Below are 19797 nucleotides of genomic sequence, written 5' to 3' on the forward strand. Positions count from 1 at the left end.
TGCTGATGCACCTGGGAAAGTGGCAGAGGATGGCTCAAGTGGTTGGGCTCAGGTCCCTGCGTGGCAGACCATGAAGAAGTTCTGGCTCCCAGCTTCAGCCTGACCCAGGCACAGCCACTGTGACCAATTGGGGAGTGAACGAGCAGACGGAAGATCTCTCTGTTTCTCTCTCTTTCTTTCTTTACTTTTGCCTTTCAAAAATAAAATAGATTTAAAAAATTATTTTAGAAAGAATGGCTTGTGATCATCATTCCTCATTTTTCTAGACCAAGTAAATTTGGGCATAAATTTGTTAAGGAACACAATTGGGTCTCAAAACCTACCTTTCTGTGTTGCACTAAATTCTTTGCATTAACTCTAGTTGGTTCTGGCATTCATCTTAGAATTTAACATTTGTGTATGCATATTATTAGACAGCAACTAGAATGTGAACATTGATTTAATGAATTATCTTGAATGCTAATTTTGTTGTCCTGTTTGAATGTTTTCTCTCTCTCTCTCTTTTAGAATAAATATGGCTGAGCTTTCTGTGCCAGAAGGACCAGTAGATTGGAAAGAACGATGCATAGCTCTGGAGTCCCAGCTCATGAAATTTAGAATTCAAGCAAGCAAGATACGAGAACTCTTAGCAGAGAAGGTCAGCTTTTCCCCCTTAGTCTTTATTATTCAATGTCAGTTACTTGGGATGCTTTCATTAGTTTTAACTAATCTCAGTATTATTGGGGTTGAGTATTTTTGTAATAACGACTGTAATTGAGCCTTTAGCAAATGTTTGAGGCTGTGATTGGAATCTTATTTTCTCATTATTACACTGGGTCAGAGATTAAGATATTGCAAATGCTAAAGTAGAGTAGGTGAGAATTGTCTATGCTGATAAATATGAAATTTATTCCTTCCAAAGAGAAAAGCTATAATTTATTTGATTTTACTAGGAGTGGGTGAAAGCATTTTGATCTACTAAATGTTTAGGAAAACCATGTAAAAATGATTATGGAAGAAAATGGCCTGTGCACAGTAAAATGTGTCTATATTGAACTTGAATATGTGCACCTGTGAAGGAATTTGTATTGGCTGTTTATTGCTAAACTAACATCTGGTTAGAATTGAGTTTAGTGTAATTATATGCTTCTCTTAGAAGTGCTAATTATGTAATTAGGATTTCTTTTATGTCTCAGGAATTCTGTTTTGGCAAATATGTGTATAAAATGAATAGATTTGTTCATCCATTCATTTCAACGAATATTCATTGAGGACTAATTATGTGCCTGACAGGTTTCTTAATACTGCAGCTACATCTGGAAACAAGACAACTCATGTTCTGGTTTCCAGAAACTTGGCTTTCAGACTTGCGTTATTTGATATGGTAGCCACTAGCCATTTGTGGCTGTTGAGCACTTTAAATGAGGCTAGTTCAAAATCAGATGTATTGCAATTGTAAAATTCATACCAGATCTCAAAGATTTAGTATGAAATAAAGACTATAAAGTATGTCAAAAATAATGTTGGTATTAATTATGTGTGAGCATATTTTGGATGTTGGATTGAATGGACAATATTAAAATAAATCTCACTTATTTTGTTTTAGCCTTCATATGTATGTTAGATTTAAAATGATACACCTAGTACATACCATATTTCTATCAAACAGCACTAAGTGACTGAATGATGGCTATTTAATAGTCTCCCATCCAAGTACTAACCAGGCCCAATCCTGCTTAGTCCCAGATCAGACAAGACCAGGCACATTCAGGGTGGTCTGACTGTGGACAACTACTAGTGGTCATTCTGACTCTTCATAAGGATTTGCAGATAATCTTAAACACTCTAGTCTGCATAATTCTGTTGGGATGAAGACTGGTTCAGATGTCAGACTCCCAACGAAGGCCTTAAATCTTCCTTCCTTTGCTGGCTGAGAATCTGTTTAGCACAGAAGTAAACTAATATGATGCAACAAAAAAAAAAACCCATTCAGTTTATGAGACTGACTCAGGTCAGAAACAGCATTCAATTTAAACCTTCATATAGATCATCTTCAATTCTCGTGGCTTCACGTCCTCTAGGGAAAAGACTGAAGTTACCCTACTCACTTGGGCCAGGGATGATCTTAATGTGTGTTGTAAAATAAATCCCCAATATCACTATGATTTATAGGTTGATATTACAATAAAATCTTTAACTTGAAAAAAATCCCAATTTAAATATTTTTCACATTGGAGAAGCTTATCCTAGCTTGACATCAGTGATTCATCCTTTGTCTTTTGCTTTCCTCTCTGTCAAAATTATTTCCTATATTTAACTGATTTACCTGGTATTTTCCCCAATGCTCACTGTTCCATACCATCGTCTAGTTATCTTGTTGTAGCTCAAGGATACTTCCCAGTGGCAACCTTGATATCTGCGACCAATATAACTGCTGATATTGTTGGCCCCAATCTCCTCACGGTTTTTTGACTTCTCTACGCTATTTCCTTATGGACAAGTTAGAGTATTTGGGTTCTAATTGTTTGATCTTAGAGTTCAATTTTATGGCATCATCACTTTTGTCCTTCAGAATGCGTATTACAGCATATCTTCTTTATTTGCCCATTTTATAAATTGTGAGGGCTTTTCTCTGTAAGTAAAACTGTCAATAGCTTTTTGATTATTAATCCATATGCATTTAAATCTCATGTTTTCTATGTCAGTGAATCAATGTTAAGAGGAATATGTCAAAATTACTGCTTTGATTGTGGTTTCTTTTCCTTTCTTTTCTTCTGTTTTTCTGGCCCATATTCTGTGTGTGTGACTTAAATCTTTGGACAAATCTAAGAGTTGGAATGGTTTGGATGTGTTTTGCACACTGGAAAATGGATAATGGTGCCAAGTCACTCAAGGTTTCCCAGTAAATATATTCCATACCAGAATGGGATAAGCATTTTCTTTCTTTCTTTTTAAAGATTTATTTATTTTTATTAGAAAGTCAGATATACAGAGAGGAGAAGAGACAGAGAGGAAGATCTTCCATCCACTGATTCACTCTCCAAGTGGCCGCAATAGGTGGAGCTGCGCCAATCAGAAGCCAGGAGCCAGGAGCCTATTCCAGGTCTCTCATGTGGGTGCAGGGTCCCAGGATTTTGGGCCATCCTCTACTGCTCTTCCAGGCCACAAGCAGGGAGCTGGATGGGAAGTGGGGCTGCCAGGATTAGAACTGGTGCCAGTGTGCGATCCTGGCGTGTGCAAGGCAAGGGCTTCAGCCACTAGGCCACTGCGCTGGGCCCAGCATTTTCTTTTTAATTTATTTATTTTTGTTGGAAAGGCAGAGTTACAGAAAAGGAGAGACAGAGAGGAAGATCTTTCATCTGTCGCTTCCCTTTCCAAATGGCCTAGAAGAGCAAGGCTGAGCTGGTCCAAAGCAGGAACTTCTTCCGGGTCTCCCATGTGGGTGCAGCGGCCCCAAAGGCTTTGGCCAATTTCTGCTGCTTTACTGGGCCTTAATCAGGGAGCTGGATGGGAAGTGGTGCAGCGGGGAGAAGAACTGGCACACATAGGGGATGCCTGTGTTTATAGGCAGAGGATTAGCCAACTGAGCTATCGTGCCAGCACCAAGAATAAGCGTTTTCACATTTTCTGTTATATATAGCCTATTATGAAATATTTTTCCAAATTTGAAAATTCTGTTACTCAGTCATGATTTGATGACCATACCTAATTTTTTATTTGTATGTTAAACACTTGATAGCTACTCTGTTTAAATCTCATAACAACCTTTGAAATAATAACTTTTATTATTTGGACTTTATAGATTAGGAAGTGGATTCTTATCTGTGCCAGGAACTCTTCTAAGTGCCGCATAATAAGTATCTATATATGAGTATCATATATATGTTAACTTTTTAATCCTTAATGCTATTTTTTTAAGCAGGTATTAGTATTACCAATATTTACATAAGAGGAAGCTTAAGCACTGAAAAGTTACTTAACTTCTGTGAGTTTGCACCAAAAAGTCAGTGATGGAGTCAAGAATTGAACTCAGACATTGTGCTTTTCAAGCCGGGGTGTTGAAGCATCACCCTAACTGGCCTTTCAGATATAGTTTTGTTGTTGTTGTTGTTGTTTAGCATGTTCCTTGCCTTCTCTGGCCTGTTCCATCTTGTCTTCAGCAAGGCAGTATGGCAGTTTCTGCTTGGCCTCAGGCACCTATTACTGTGTGTGTGTGTGTGTGTGTGTGTGTGTGTGTGTGTGTGCGCGCGCGCGCACGCACATATGTATACATTTATATATATATATATAAAACGATGTACGTAATCCTACTTGCTTTTCAAAGCAAACTCTATAGCATTGCTTCTGAATGTGAATTCAAGTGCAATGTTACAGTCCAGAAGCTAGTCTGGTCTCATCTACAATCTTTGGTGTTGGGTTAGGACCAGCTTTCCCCAGGACTTCTCCCTAATAATTCTGCACGCCTTCCCTCCCCCTCAGAGGGAAGCAGGCCCAAGGCTGAAGATACTTGAAAGAATTCTAATTTGATCTCTCAGCTCTTTGCCAGGAATTTGATCAACTTCTCACTACTGGTTCTTAGTTCTGTTTCACTGGAGCTTGCTATAGGCAACCAGCTCTAGGTGCCAACTGTGGTTGATATGCCTTTATAATCATTAGCTAGTTTAAATATCACAGGAGCTCTATAATGTCATCATTATTCCCAATTTAAAGATATTAAGACTGACAGTAATTGAGGAATATGCTCAATATCACATTGCTAGCAAATAAAGCTGCAAACATACATCATTCACATTCGTTGTGATGCATCTCCTAAAGTGCTTAGTGCACAGATGTAATTCAGTATTTTCATGATTTTTTTGGAGACAGAATTATTGCATATGTATACAAGGAACTGAGTTAAATATAATTACATATAGATAAGGAGAGTATATATTTTTTAATTTTAAGGAAAAATATGTGAGATGATTGTGGAATATTTTCACCATTAAAGATGAATTTCACTTACATATACTTTGTATTTTCTAGATATACAGCCAAAGAGTACAGAAACTCTTTAGAAAAAACTGTTTTTACATGAATTTTTTTGTTATCATAATTTCCAAGCTACTTAAATACTGAAGCTTGTGCAGAAAGGGACCTTATTGAAGTCTTAGGCAAGCACTGCTGTAAGTGGGAGAGGTCGTTGGAGGAATTTAAGGAATGGTGTTGGAAATATCCTTAGCATGCCAAATATAAACTCTTCAGGGAAGCTGAGATTTAAGTAGTTTTTCTACTTTATTAGCCAGCTAGATTCTGATTCAGAAAAGAAAAAAAAAGGAAAGTTTTTTCTTTTTAAGTTAAGATGAAATGTTGTCTATGGATTACATCTTTCAGAAGATAAAAAGGAGAAAAATATGAAAGCTTTTCCCTTAAGGCATCGGCATGGCCCAGATAACCTGATGTTGCCTTTACTTAATGCAGCTTGCTGTCTGGGAATTCCTGTCTCTTGGTCTTGCTTTCATGAATATGATTTCCCTGGAACAGTGTAGGAAGACTGATAGGACCCAGGAGTCCCTGGACAGCATAGTCTATGTTGCTTTCGCACAATTGACCAGTATTGGCGTATTTGAATTTTATCTCTTCTTAGTTTCTCTGTTGGGATTAGACGCTTCACAGTATTCGGTGGAAATTCTACATATACCAACAATGAGATTTTCTGGGCCATTTGTCATTTTGGGGGGCTTTTGACTGAAGATATTATTTATTATAACAAGATTTTTAAAATGCTTATTGGTAGAGTCTTTGGGTTTGTAGGAGAGCATCAGAATGAGTGAGATATAGTGGGGTATTTCTGTCCACAGCAGTGAGTGTGAAGGCCATAAAGTATTGTAAGTTAACTGATCAGCTAAGCCAATATGCGATGTGCCTGCAACAATGAGATCACTGGGTACTGTGGGCTGTTATTATTATCATCCTGATCAGTGGCATTTAGCACTGCTACTTGCTAAGCTGAGTCTAGTTAGAGAGACACTTAAGCACTAAGTGTAAGTGAAGCAGTAAGATTAAAATCTACTGCTTCATTTTGTTATTGTATAAATGGCCTTGAGGCAGTTGAATGTTTTAAGTTCTTTTTAGGATGGATCGATTGTAAAATTAACCCAAGGTTTGCATTATAGTCCACACTGCGAAAGTAAAATTCTCATAAATATGTCCTGTACTGCTTCTCTGAATATTTTACAAAGTTTTTCCCAGTTTGAGCGCCTATAAAAATAATCACTGAAGACCGTTTTAGACTATCCTTGTGTCTAAACTGGCCTTAACGTGTAATAACACTTTCTTGGGTATGCTAATATATATTCTCATCAATGTGAAATGTTTTAAATCTATGATCTGTAATATGCCTTGTGAAAATGTAGTTTTTCTTTATCAAAATTTATCTTTACAATAATATTTTGGAGAGAGTTAAAGCCTTCATTCTTTGACTTTGCTCACTTACTCAAAATACATTTATTGAGTTGCTGTTCTGCGTTAGTGATCTTGCCTACTTTAACCATTTTTGTGAGTGTATCTAATATCTGAAGAGAGAATACTTATTCTTCCTATCCAGCGGCAGAGTTTGGTTAGAATTTAGCCTTTCTTGTATCTCTCTGGTTTTATCATAGGTTTTCTGAAAACGTGTAACTTAAGGTTGCTCCTATAAGGAATGTTAATATGCTTTTTCACTTAATGGTAAGACTCCTGAGCAGAAAGAATAGCAGACAAAAGACAAATGCTTTCCAGCTAAGAATTTTGTGGTTTTGTATTTTGGGACTGATTTTTATATGGTTCTGTGTAACTATAGCTGTATGTGTAGTTTATGAGAACAGCTGTGATTCAACTAAAAGAGTATGAGAGAATTTTGAGTATGAAGAATTATTTCCCCAGTTGTGTCGCTGTCTGGAAGCACAGCTTATATTAGGCATACTCATTCTTTTTTTTTTTTTAAGATTCATTTTTATCTGAAAGGCAGAGTTACAGAGCACGAGACGCAAAGATCTTTCAACCACTGGATCTCTCTCCATATGGCCTAAACAGCCAGAGCTGAGCTAATCTGAAGCCAGGAGCCAGGACCTTCCTCTGGATCTTCCACATGTTGCAGGAGCCCAAGAACTTGAGTCATTGTCCTTTTTTCTCTGGCTATACACAGGGAGCTGGATGGGAAGTAGAGCAGCTAGGACACAAGCTAGTGCTCATAAGGGATTAATGTGTTACGCCACTGTGCCGGCACCAGCATACTCATCCTTAACCTTAATTTTCTTTTCTTTTCTTTTTTTTTTACATTTTATTATTATTATTATCATTTGATGATACAGTTCCATATTTCCATATTCCCTTATTCCCTCCCCAATTTTCTCCCCCTACTTAGTTCCTCTATATCATTACTAACATATAGTTCTTCATACACTGTCATATGTCCATCATTGCAGGCATGGACATTGGCAGAGAGTCCAGAATCCTAACATTAATTTTCTAATCGTTATAATGGGAATAATAATTTCTTTCTCCTGGTATGATGGTGAGGTAATGTATTTGAAAGTTCCTGGTTCCTGAACATTTACTTGAATTTTTAAAAGATTTTCTTGTTCCCTGAATTATCTTTCCTTCCTTCGATTATTTTTCCATTCTATTTTTTTTAAAGATTTATTTTTATTATTATTTTTTTTATTGGAAAGGCGGATATACAGAGAGGAGAGACAGAGAGGAAGATCTTCCGTCCGATGATTCACTCCCCAAGTAGCCGCACCACGGCCTATGCTATGCCAATCCAAAGCCAGGAGCCTCTTCCGGGTCTCCCACACGGGTGCAGTGTCCCAAAGCTTTGGGCCGTCCTCGACTGCTTTCCCGGGCCACAGGCAGGGAGCTGGAAGGGAAGCGGGGCTGCCGGGATTAGAACCGGCACCCATATGGGATCCCGGGCGTGCAGGGCGAGGACCTTAACCACTTGTGCCACCGCGCCGGGCCCTATTTTTCCATTCTTATGTCAATCAACCAAACAATCAATCAGTCAATTAATGACTGCAGATTGAGAGCTTTTTTCAAACATCTGATGATCTTTGGTGGTGTATTTATATTTGTATTTAAGAGTGGAACATTGGGCCTGGCGCATGGTGGCCTAGTAGCTGAAGTCCTGAAGTCCTCACCTTGAATTCTCGGGGATCCCATATGGGTGCCAGTTAAAATTCCGGCAGCTCCACTTCCCATCCAGCTCTCTGCTTGTGGCCTGGGAAAGCAATCGAGGACAGCCCAATGCTTTGGGATCCTGCACCCGTGTGGGAGACCTGGAGGAAGTTCCTGGCTCCTGGCTTTGGATTAGCGTAGCACCGGCCATTGTGGTCACTTGAGGAGTGAATCATCAGGTGGAAGATCTTCCTCTGTCTCTCCTCCTCTATGTATATCTGCCTTTTCAATTAAAAAAAAAAGGAATATCTACAAAGTTTACTTGCAATTGTATACATATAAATAGCTAGTACTGGTCAACTGTTAGCTTTTGCTCTTTGGTAAGTGGGTGGAAGAATGTCTTTCAGGTCGTGAGCTCGTAAAACTACAGTTGCTAGAATGGTCCAAAAACTAATTCAGTTTTATAAGAGAAGAGTTTTCCAGCTTTGTAGAAAGTAAACACTTTGCTTTTAGATATTTGGCATGGAACAAATGAGAAGTTTTTAGGGAACGAAGTGACAGTAACAGCCACATATTTGGCATTGATACACAGTATTTTCAGGCTGATACTTCACTCCCCCACTAACTCTTTTATTTCTCTCTTTCTCCCTCTTTTTTTTTTTTGCTGTTGTTTTAATTTTATTTTTTTCTTACTTACTGAAAGAAAAAAGGCAAATATGGACAAACAGACCTCTGTCGTCCATTGGTTCACTCTGCAAATGCACACAACAACCAGGGCTGGTTCAGGCTGAAACCAGGATCCTGGAACTTCATCAGAGTCTCCCACATGTTTCATAAGGGCCCAGCTACTTGAACTATCGCCTGCTGCCTCCCAGGGAACACATTAGCAGGACATGACAGAGTAAGAATGGGGCTAGGACAACATGGGCACCTGTTTGCGTCCCAGCTGCTGCACTTATGACCTTGCTCCCTGCCAATGGTCTGGGACAACAGTGGAACATGCCTCAGGTATTTGGGCCCCAACTAGCCATGTGAGTGAGCTAGATGAAACTCCTGGCTCTTACCTTCAACCTGGTGCATCCTTGGCTGCTGACTATCTGGGTAGTGAACCAGCAGATGGAAGATTTCTCTCTCTTTCTCTCTCTGTTGCTCTGTCTTTAACTTTTCCATATAAATAAATAAATCTTCAAATGAAAAGGAAGTAGAAGAGCTGATGCTCAAATAACTCAAGTACAAGTGCTCCAATATGGAATGCAGGCATCTCAAGCAATATCTTTTTTTTTTTTTTTCAAAGATTGATTTATTTTTATTGGAAAGGGAGATTTTACAGAGAGGAAAAAATGAGAAATATTTCCCTTCACTCCTCAAGTAACTGCGATGGCCGGAGCTGAGCCAATCCAAAGCCAGGAGCCAGGAACCTCCTCCAGGTCTCCCACGTGGGTGCAGGGTCCCAAGGCTTTGGGCTGTCCTCTACTGCTTTCCCAGGCCACAGACAGGGAGCTGGATGGGAAGCAGGGCCACTGGACATAAATCAGTGCTCATATGAGATCCTGATGCATGCAAGGTAAGGACTATAGCCGCTAGGCTACTGTGTTGAGGCCACCTCAAGCAGTATCTTCACCATTACACAAAATATACATCCCTCTTTCCCAAATAGGTCTTTACAGGGTTCTTTTCAAAAAGATTTATTTATATTTTTATTGGAAAGGCAGATCAGATTTATGGAGAGACAGAGAAACAGAGAGAAAGGTCTTCCATCTGTCGGTTTGCTTTCCAAATGTCTGCAATGGCTGGAGCTTAGCCTATCCGAAGCCAGCAGCCAGGAGCTTCATCCAAGTCTCCCAAGCAGGTGCAGAACCAAGGGTTTGGGCTGTCCTTCACTACTTTCCCAAGCTATAAGCAGGGAGCTGGAAGGGAAGTGGAGCAGCTGAGACAGGAGCTTGTGCCCTTATGGGATCCCAGCGCTTATAAAGTAAGGATTTAACCATTGAGCCATTGCGCTGGCCCCACGTTACAGGGTTCTAGAAGACATTTGGCTCAAAATTCCCTGGAGCATATTCTGTCCTATAGTTTTTATTACTCTGCTCCACCCCAAATAGGGGCATGACTTGAATCTCTGCATATTCAATGTGAGGTTGGACCTCATTCCCAGCCCTGTGGCTCCCTGATACACCAGCAACCAGCTTTTATTCTCCAGAAAAAGATTGTAATTCCCTAAGGACTTGAGCCAGAAAGAAAGATAATTATAGTTTTCTAACAGAGAGCCAAGTCAGATCATCCAATGCACAATTTCAAGGTCAGTAAACCCCAGAGGAGCGTCTAGTCAGCCTGTAGTTGGCTTCAAGTCTTCTAACCTTAAGCCTGAATGACGTCTCATGAATAAGTAAACATCTGAAGGAAACCTCTGACATGAAAGAGAATAAACAATCACACACACACACACACACACACACACACACACACACCAGTTGTGTAGGGAAAAGGAGACATTGAAGGTTCTTTTTGAATTCTTATTATTTGACAAACTGTTCATAAGCTCCCATTAGAAGTTTTTTTAGACATTTCACAACAATTTGTCTTGGTCTTCTGATCATATGTGTAAATAAGAACACGCACAGACACATACATGTATGTACATATTCATGGCTTAAGGAATGTTATATAATGACACATCAAGGTATAGATCCTTTTTGCTTATAATTCTTTCTTCTTTTGCTTATAATTCTTAAAAGAACAAAAAAAGAGCTAAAAATGTAAAACTTCTACATGAAAGCATTGGAAAAATACAAGTGATTTAAAAAATAATTTTATTATTACTATTATTTATTATTATTTAATTTTATGGTATAATTGCATAAGGTCTGGGATTTCCCTACCCGCTCCACAAATTCTCATTCTCTACCTGATTATGACTGCTTATGAAAGATTAAAGTGTTGTAATAACATGGGAAGGATCTGTTGGGGGGGAAATAAAAGTGATTTTTACAAAGATTTTAAAAGTAGGACATAAAACATAAAATAAATAAATTATATTTCATTAAAATTCAACAGTTTTGCTATTCAAAGGAAATTGTCAAGAAAATGTGACAAAGCGGGATAAGCTACCTCCTGCAACAGAAACACAGTTAGAGTGGGTGAGGGTTGTTTGGGCTTAGCCGCAGCATCAGCTGGCAGAAGCTGGCAGTGGGGGCTAATTCTGTCAAGTTAAGCCACAGAACCACCTTGAGAGTGCCTAATCTGGGAGTGGGAATGGCCTGGGAGGGAAATAGTGGGCTCCTCCCTCTTGGGTTACCACTCCCACGGGAGGGCACGAAAACTAGGACAGGGGCTGGGGCAGCTAGACAGAGAGATACCCAACAACATCCGTGAGGGCTGGGTAGTAGAGCTGGTTAGAAGGGGATGTGGGACAGACTGGACTAGTCTGCTGCACATACTGGCAAACCAGGGCAGGGGGTGGGCCTGGTGGGGGTTATGGTGGGTTGCTCCAACTAGGCTGTAGCTCCCACTGGTTTATGTGAGGGCCAAGTATGTGCTGGACAGAACCAGGCTGGACTGCAACACCCATTGGTTCGCATGGAAGACAGGGCTGGAAACAGAACCAACCCATAAGTTGCAACCACCAATTGATTGGGGTGATGGACTGTGCTGGGCCCTGTACTTGCCAAGTACATACAAAAATCTGGTCTGGGAACACCTCAGACAAAGTTTCTTTGGGGATCCCCCCAATCGAACTGCCAGACTTAGAACCCTAACCATCAAAAGACAGAGGACAGAACAAGTCAGTCAACCACCTCAGCTATATGTTGGCAGTGAAAAACTGGGCAAACAGAGACTCTATGATGGACTATGTCAATCAGTGGATTCTTGAGTGACCCTATCGTGCTTGGAGTGGCGAGACTGGCAGCAATTCATAACTGTTGAGCTATCAAAACCACTTGAGCAAGACCCTTGAAGCATGCCCTGGAATAAATGTAACCAACAATATGAAAGACCTATACATTTAAAATTAATATTATTTTTACTATTTATTCACTTTTTTATTGGAAAGGCAGATCTACAAGGTGAAGGAGATACAGGGAGAAAGATATTCCATCCTCTGGTTTACTCCCCAAATGGCCGCAATGGCTGGAGCTGAGCTAACTCGTAGTCAGGAGCCAGGAGATTTTTCTGGGTCTTCTACACAAGCACTGAGTCCCAAGGCCTTGGGCCATCCTCGACTGCTTTCCCAGGCTACAAGCGGGAAGTTGGATGGGAAGTAGAGGAGCCAGGATATAAAGTGGCAGCCACATGGGATCCCAGCATGTGCAAGGTGTGGATTTAGCCACTAGGCTATTGCGCCAGACGCTACAGTGAAAATTATTTTAAAATTTGTGAAAAAAAAAACAAAAATACACAAAAAGATGGAAAAGCTTCCTGTTTATGCATTGGATGAATTAATGTCATGAAAGTATCCATACTACCTAAAGTCCTTGGAATCCTGCACCTGCAGGGGAGGCCTGGAGGAAGTTCCTGGCTCCTGGCTTCAGATCGATACAGCACTGGCCATTGGATGGAAGTTCTTTCTCTCTGTCTCTCTTCCTCTCTGCATATCTGTCTTTGCAATTAAAAAAAAAATCTTTAAAAAAAGAAAAATGTTGGATTTCAAAACATTTAAAATTTTATTTATGTATTTGACAGAGAAAGAGAGGCAAAAAAGAGAGTGTGAATGAGCCCACATTCCCCTTAGGGAATCCTCAAATCTCACCAGAGCCTGAGGCCATGAGCCTGCAACTCAACTGGAGCTCCTGGAGGCTGGCTGGAACTTTCACCTCTGCCCTCAGGGTGCACTTTTGATTGAGGCTAGAATCAGGTACTCCAACCTGGGATAAGGATGCTCCAGTTGGTATTTTAATTGCTAGGCTAAATGTCTGCTTCTCAACTTACATCTAATTCCATTTTTTACATGCTTATTGAAGTTGCTTCCTGTTGATTGTTGTCTTGTGTGAATACTTAATTCGGGCATATGATAATGAAGCAAATTTTTGCCTTTCCCATTATCATTATAACCCAAGCATTTTAGAAGGACAAATCAGATATTTGTATGATTTCCTTAAGAAAACTGTTTTCTTTTCTCACTGGAAATATTTTGTTAGCAAAATTGTTTCTCCTGGCAATCTCAACAATGTTCAAAAGGGTGGGGCAAAAAAATTCCCCTGAAAATAGAATGTAGTTATGTTATAATAGTGTCAGTTGGCAGCATATTGCCAGTAGGGGAAGAATCTGATACAAGCATGTGTCTGCCAGTTGGCTTTTGAGTTTAAAAGTATCCTACAGTTGTTGCCTACAGCAGACATTATCTCACCAACAAAGATCAGCAGAAACAATATCTCATGGAGTTTGATTTTTTTTTAGTTACATCTCTTCAAAACACTTTCTTCCTCATTAAATTCTTCATTGACTCATAGATCATTTAGCAGCATCATTTTCTTCAAGAAGATTTTTGATTTTCTTTTTCATTTCTTCAGCAATACATTGGTCATTCACTGGCCTGTTATTGATTTTGTATCGTGGCTTTTCATTTAAGGGGATGCATAGTAAGTGTGTAATGGAGACAATCATATCTAGGTATGAGGATACAATGCAGTATGCATCTCCACTTAGAGATCAAAGATGGACTCCTAATGAAACTGTTAAGTATATCTTGACAATAGGATGCTGGACTTTCTGCCATTGTCCATGCCCGCAATGAGGAAATATGACTGTTTACGAAGAACTATACTATAGTAATAACATAGGGAAACTCGGTGTTGGGTGAGGAGGGAACTTGGGCGGGGGGTAGGGAAATCTCAGGGCCTATGGAACTATACCATAAAGTGATAAGAAGAAGAAGAAGAAGAAGAAGAAGAAAAAGAAGAAGTGAAAACACCTTTAAAAGTTTAATGTAACATCAACAACAAATGAACCATTATTGCTTAAAAAAAAGTATCTTTCAGACATATAGGAGACATAATGCTTGTCCAGTTGCTTCTATATACTTCCATAGTCTAAACACTAACTCAACAAAATACTTTCAGGCAATTACTTGCTCGTTTTAATGATGTGAAATATTTTCACAAAAATTAAAGATGATGTAAGGCTCACACAGAATGTACCAGAGATGTATTTATTTATATATCCAGCTATTTGAGACCTCTTCTAGAATCTAGATTCTTGCAATAAATGATCTCTTTTAAAATGCTGCTCTGGGGCTAGCATTGTGTTATTAATGGGTAAAGCCTCTGCTTGTGATGCTGGCATCCTATATGGACACATTACCTTTCCATCTCCTGTTTGCCTGGGGAAAGCAGTTGGAAGCTGAGCCAAGCGTTTGGACTCCTGCTACCCACATGACAGACTTGGAAAAAGCTCCTAGCTCCTGGCTTTGACTTGGTCCAGTGCTGGCTGTTATAACCATCTCTGGGAGTGAACTAGTAGGCTGAAGATTTCAATCTGTCTCTCTTTCTCCTTAACTCTGACTTTCAAATAAAAATGCTGTCATGTGGACAGATGGTTGAATTGCCATATGCAGTAACAGTGGATGTTCTGCACCTTTATCCAGTAAAAAAGAATGTGAGCCACGTATGTAATTCAAATTGTCTTTTTTTTAAATTCCATTTTCCCCTGGAGAATTTTAAAGATTGTATTATTTTTTAGCTCTTTTTTTTTATTGCTTTTGATACAATTTAGTTGGCACTAGGCTCTCCTCTTCCCCTTCCCTAATAACATTTTATTTTTATTTGAAAACCAGATTTATGGGGAGAAGGAGAGACAGAAAGACAGCTGGTTCACTCCCCAAATGGCTGCAAATGGCTGGAAATGAGCTGATCTGAAGCCAGGAGCCAGGAGCTTCTTCTGTGTCTCCCATGAGGATACAGGGTCTGAAGGGCTTGAGCTTTCTTGAGCTGTTTTCCCAGAACATAAGCAGGGAACCTTATTGAAAGTGGAGCAGCTGGAATACAATGGTGCCAATATGGGATGCAGATGCTGCAGGTAGAGGTTTAGCCCACTGTACCAAGGCACTCATCCCGTAATGAAAATTTTCCAGTAGACTTGTTCACAGAGTGAGTAAGAAACGGGTAAAACTAATTTTAATAGTATATTTAGGGCCCGGCGCAATAGCCTAGTGGCTAAATCCTAGCCATGCACTTGCTAGGATCCCATGTGGATACCTTTTTGTGTCTCGGCGGGCTCTGCCTCCCTTCCAGCTCCCAGCTTGAGACCTGGGAAAGCAGTCGAGGATGGCCCAACGCCTTGGGACCCTGCCCCCATGTGGGAGACCTGGAAGAAGTTCCTGGCTCCTGGCTTCAGATTGGTTCAGTTCTGGCCTCCATTGCAGCCACCTGGAGAGTGAATTGAAAAAGAGTGCAGATTGAGGCATGGACCATTGGAAAGTTGACCAGACTTCCACACAAACAAAAGCAAGAACTTGAAGTTCATGGATTGTGTATCCAACACCTGTATACATGCCTCATGTTAATATTGGTTCCGTTTTTAGACTTTACACATTCTACTTATATTGTTCATTTTAATGTTTGTGTGTGTGTGTTTGATCAAAGATTCTTCTTTACACTTTTCATTCACAAGACTATAAGACAGGTATAATTTAAACATGCTGCATCTGTGCGGCTTATAAGAATACTCAATTTCTCTGATATCATTGAAACCTTTTGACACCGGATTTTACATCAATCTTGAATGTATTCTTGTTAATATGTGTTGATCAGAATTTCCAAGTTACAGTCCAATAAAGATAAATCCTGTTGATGAAGACGCCTGTGAACCATCATATTGTATTGAAATATCAAAATTTTGGTGTTTGATCAACTTTCATAAACATAAAGAGACTTTGGTGTGGTAATTGCATGTAACTCTTATCTGGCAAACTGGATCTTCTAAAAGAAAAGAATGACATTGTGCGAGATTAAGTCTTTCTTCAAATGGGAAATGTGAAGTTTTACCTTTTTTATGCTTTCTAACTGCAGATGCAGCAGCTTGAGAGACAAGTTATTGACGCTGAACGTCAAGCAGAAAAAGCCTTTCAACAGGTAGAGTATAATTTTCTTTTGCCTTTATTTGTATAAAGTTATTATTTTTCTGGATATATAATTAATGTGTAAAAATTCTCAGTTATGTTCGTAAAACTGCACAAAATTTTCTGCTTCAAATGTTAGCAGCCATCGGTGAGAAACTGAACACTGAAAAGTTTAAAAGCAAAATTAGTTTGAAACAAATCCAAGATACCATGTAATTTTGCTCATGAATGAAATTGATGAGTGAAATTGCAGCAGCTAAACATAAAGACTCTTAAAAATCAGCACACTAGAACTTATTTGTAGTGCTTCTGTACATCAAAGCTCTAATCAGATTTTCCCAAATATGTCATAATTCTGGTTTTTGTTTTTCCCTTGAATTGTAATTCACATAAGGTCAAAGTCACCATTTTAAAGTGACTAATTGACAGTTTGTGTAGTCACCATGTCTGCCTAGTCCCAGCATTTGTGTCACCCCCAAAAGGAAACTGGAACTTCATTTCAAAGTATTTAGTTCAGCTGTTGTTTTCCCTACCCCCAGGCCCCTGACAACCACTAGTCTGTTTTCTGTCCCTGTCTATTTGGGCCTGTTCTGGACATTATATAGTAGGTTTCCAGCAGTATGAGATCTTTTGTGTCTGACTTCTTAATATGTAAATGGTATATATGCTACCTATGTTGTAGCTTACATACCACAATATGTTTATTCATCCATTGATTGGTGGACATTGTAATTGTTTCTATATGTCGATTGTTGTGACAGTACATGTTTCTACTTAAGTACTTGTCTTTAATTTTATTTACATGTTTTATATAAAACATATATTTATGATATATTTTATTTATATAGTATATGTAAATATGTGCTTCAATACATTTATATTTCTGTTTTGAGTTAGAATCTAAACCAAATTGATATACTTCATTTGATTCTTAAACTCTTATAAATATATGGTCCATTTTCATCTTTTTTTTTTTCAGTTTATTTGTTTAAAAAGTTGGGGTAGTACGTACTCTAAAGTTTTTACATTCTGGATTTGTGGATTGTACCCCTATAGCATGATTCTTTAGCTTGATATCTTTCCTGTAAAATAGAGTTAGAGCCTAAAATATGGCATTTCCCCCTTTCCCTCACAGATTTTTTCTATTTTTTTTTTAAGATTTTTTTTTTTTTTTTGTGGTAAAGTTGGATATACACAGAGGAGGAGAGACAGTGAGGAAGATCTTCCATCCACTGATTCATTCCCCAAGTGACAGCAATGGCCAATGCTGAGCCAATCCAAAGCCAGGAGCCAGGAGCTTCTGGGTTTCCCATGTGGATGCAGGGTTTCAAGGCTTTTGGGTCATCGTCCACTGCTTTCCCAGGCCACAATCAGGGAGGGAATTGGGGCTGTTGCAACATGAACCAGCACCTATATAGGATCCTGGCAAGTGGAAGGCAAGGACTTCAGCCACTAGACTACCACGTTAGGCCCTCTCTCTACTAATGGCCCCGGGAAAAACAATGGAGAATGGCACAGGTGCTTGGACTCTTACCATCCACATGAGAGACCTGACAGATCCTCCTGGCTCCTGGTTTCAACCTGGTCCAGCCCTGGCCATTGAGGATCTGAGTGGGAGTGACCAAATGGATGGAAGATTCTCTCTTTCTTATTCTCTCCTTCTGTAATTCTGAGCTTCAACTAAAAATGAAACAAATTGGACTTTCAGAAAACAAAAGGTTACAAAATACAAACCAGGAAAAAAAAGCCCAGAATTTATTTATTTGTTTTTTTTTTTTTAGAGCAGTTTATACTTATCACAAAATGGACCAGGAAGTCTGCGATTCTCAGACATCCTTTGTTACCACATACACACTCTAACCTTCCCCACAGTCAACATGCCACAGCAGGATGGTCCATGTATTGTAATTGTTGAGCCAACACGAGTACGTTGTTTTCACCTCCAGACTTGGTGTTTTATATTCTGTGGGTTTAAAAAGTGTAGATGACATAATAGTGACCACTGCAGGAAAGTGGTCCACTGTCCTGAAAGTCTCTGTCCCCACAAGTCCCTAGGAACCACTGATCTTTTTGCTGTTTCCATAGGTTTGCCTTGTTTCTGGCTTTTGTGGTTTTAGAGTCAGATAGGTTTAAACTTCTCAGATTGGTTTTTCTTTTCTTTCTAAAGATATTCAGTAAGATTCCCTCTTGGCTCTTCGTGGTTTGATAATTTTTCTCTTTTCAGTGCTGAGTAAAACTTCATTGAGTGAATGTATTCCAGTTTATTTATGATATTATTATTTTTTAAAGCTATTATAATGTTCATAACCGTGAAGTATGCTGAGCTTGAGTATCTTAGTATGGATGTATAGACCTGCCCCTAGATTGAGATATAGAGCAGTATTTCATCACACCTGAAACTTCCTCTGTATTCCTTCCCTGTTATTACCTGGGCTGTGCAAATGGTAGCCAAGACTCTCACGTCTTCTTGATCCATTAAGGTACTTCTAAAATTTGTGGAAAATGAAATGAAACGGTAGCTTTATTTTAGTACAAAAAGTTGAGGTCTGCGCATGAATTTTTTTCATAATATACATTCTCATGAACTTTTTGAAGATCCTGTGTGTGTGATTTGTATGTGTTTTGGCTCGTTTTATTCAATATTACATCTATGAAATTCATCCTTGTTGACACATATACATCAGGAATTGCTTCTTTTACTGCTGACTAATTCACTATGAATATGTTATTTTTATCTGTTCACCTATTGATGGACACATGATTAACTTTCAGTTTTAGGCTGTCATGAATAAATTGCTACAAACCTTCATTTACTTATATTTCAGCACACATGTGTGCTTATTTCTCTCAGATATACACCTAAGAATAAGATTAGTCACAGGTTGGGAAGTGTTTAGTGCATTTTTTCAAGCATTTTTTGAGAGTGATTTTACCTGGTTGTGTTTCTGCTGGCAGTGTGTGAGAATTCTAGTTGCCCCTCCACCTCACCAGCACTCAGGATTGTTGTTCTTTTTCATTTTAGCCATTCTGGCCAAGTTAAAGTCGAACTGAATGCCAAACTAAATGCTCATCATTGGCTTCATGTCTATGTGTGTACTCAGAACCTGCCTACTGTTTTAACTTATCTTGACTAGACCTTACCTTTTGACACCTTCTTGTGATCCCTGCTTATAAAAATAAACAGTTTTTTAAATTATGAAATATCACCAGTGTGAGTCTACCAAGACAGGGTGGAGCCATGTAGTCTTGAATTCCACCGAAATCTGCTTCTGTCTCCTTCCACCTCTGGCTTGGTCCTCAGCTCCCGACATATAAAATGTAGGACAATCTAACACCTATCTCATAGAATTTTGGGGATATTGAATAGGTTACTCTGAGTGAAGTGCTTCAATTACTCATATTTCCTGGCACGTTCTATGTAAGTGTTTAGTGAGATTGAATCCAGTTTAGGTCAAGTGCCTGGCACGCAGTCAGCCCTAGGAAATGGTACTGGTTAGTAATCATAAGGAGCTGTGCTGTGGCTGGTTTTTAATATTCTTTTGCTTATGGTACCAGGGAGTAATATCCCAATGTAAAGCTGTAACAGGGCAGTAATTAACAATAAATCATGACAGGTTATTTAAATTTCATGA

At 39.1% G+C, this 19797-nt stretch overlaps 1 protein-coding gene across 2 annotated transcripts in view; it reads left to right on the forward strand.

Moving 5' to 3' along the window:
• The first annotated feature begins 514 nt into the window (after nucleotides 1-514).
• PLEKHH2 (pleckstrin homology, MyTH4 and FERM domain containing H2) overlaps nucleotides 515-19797 on the forward strand; it is a 79604-nt gene continuing 60321 nt past the window's right edge. For both annotated transcript variants that reach the window (XM_040993994.1, XM_040993995.1), the window contains exons 1-2: nucleotides 515-637; nucleotides 16116-16178. In XM_040993994.1, the coding sequence (XP_040849928.1) occupies nucleotides 515-637; nucleotides 16116-16178 (186 nt within the window). The remainder of the gene's footprint in view (nucleotides 638-16115; nucleotides 16179-19797) is intronic.

The sequence above is a fragment of the Ochotona curzoniae genome, unplaced genomic scaffold, assembly GCF_017591425.1.
Source record: "Ochotona curzoniae isolate NIBS_2020 unplaced genomic scaffold, NIBS_Ocur_1.0 contig_883, whole genome shotgun sequence".
Lineage (NCBI taxonomy): Eukaryota > Metazoa > Chordata > Mammalia > Lagomorpha > Ochotonidae > Ochotona > Ochotona curzoniae.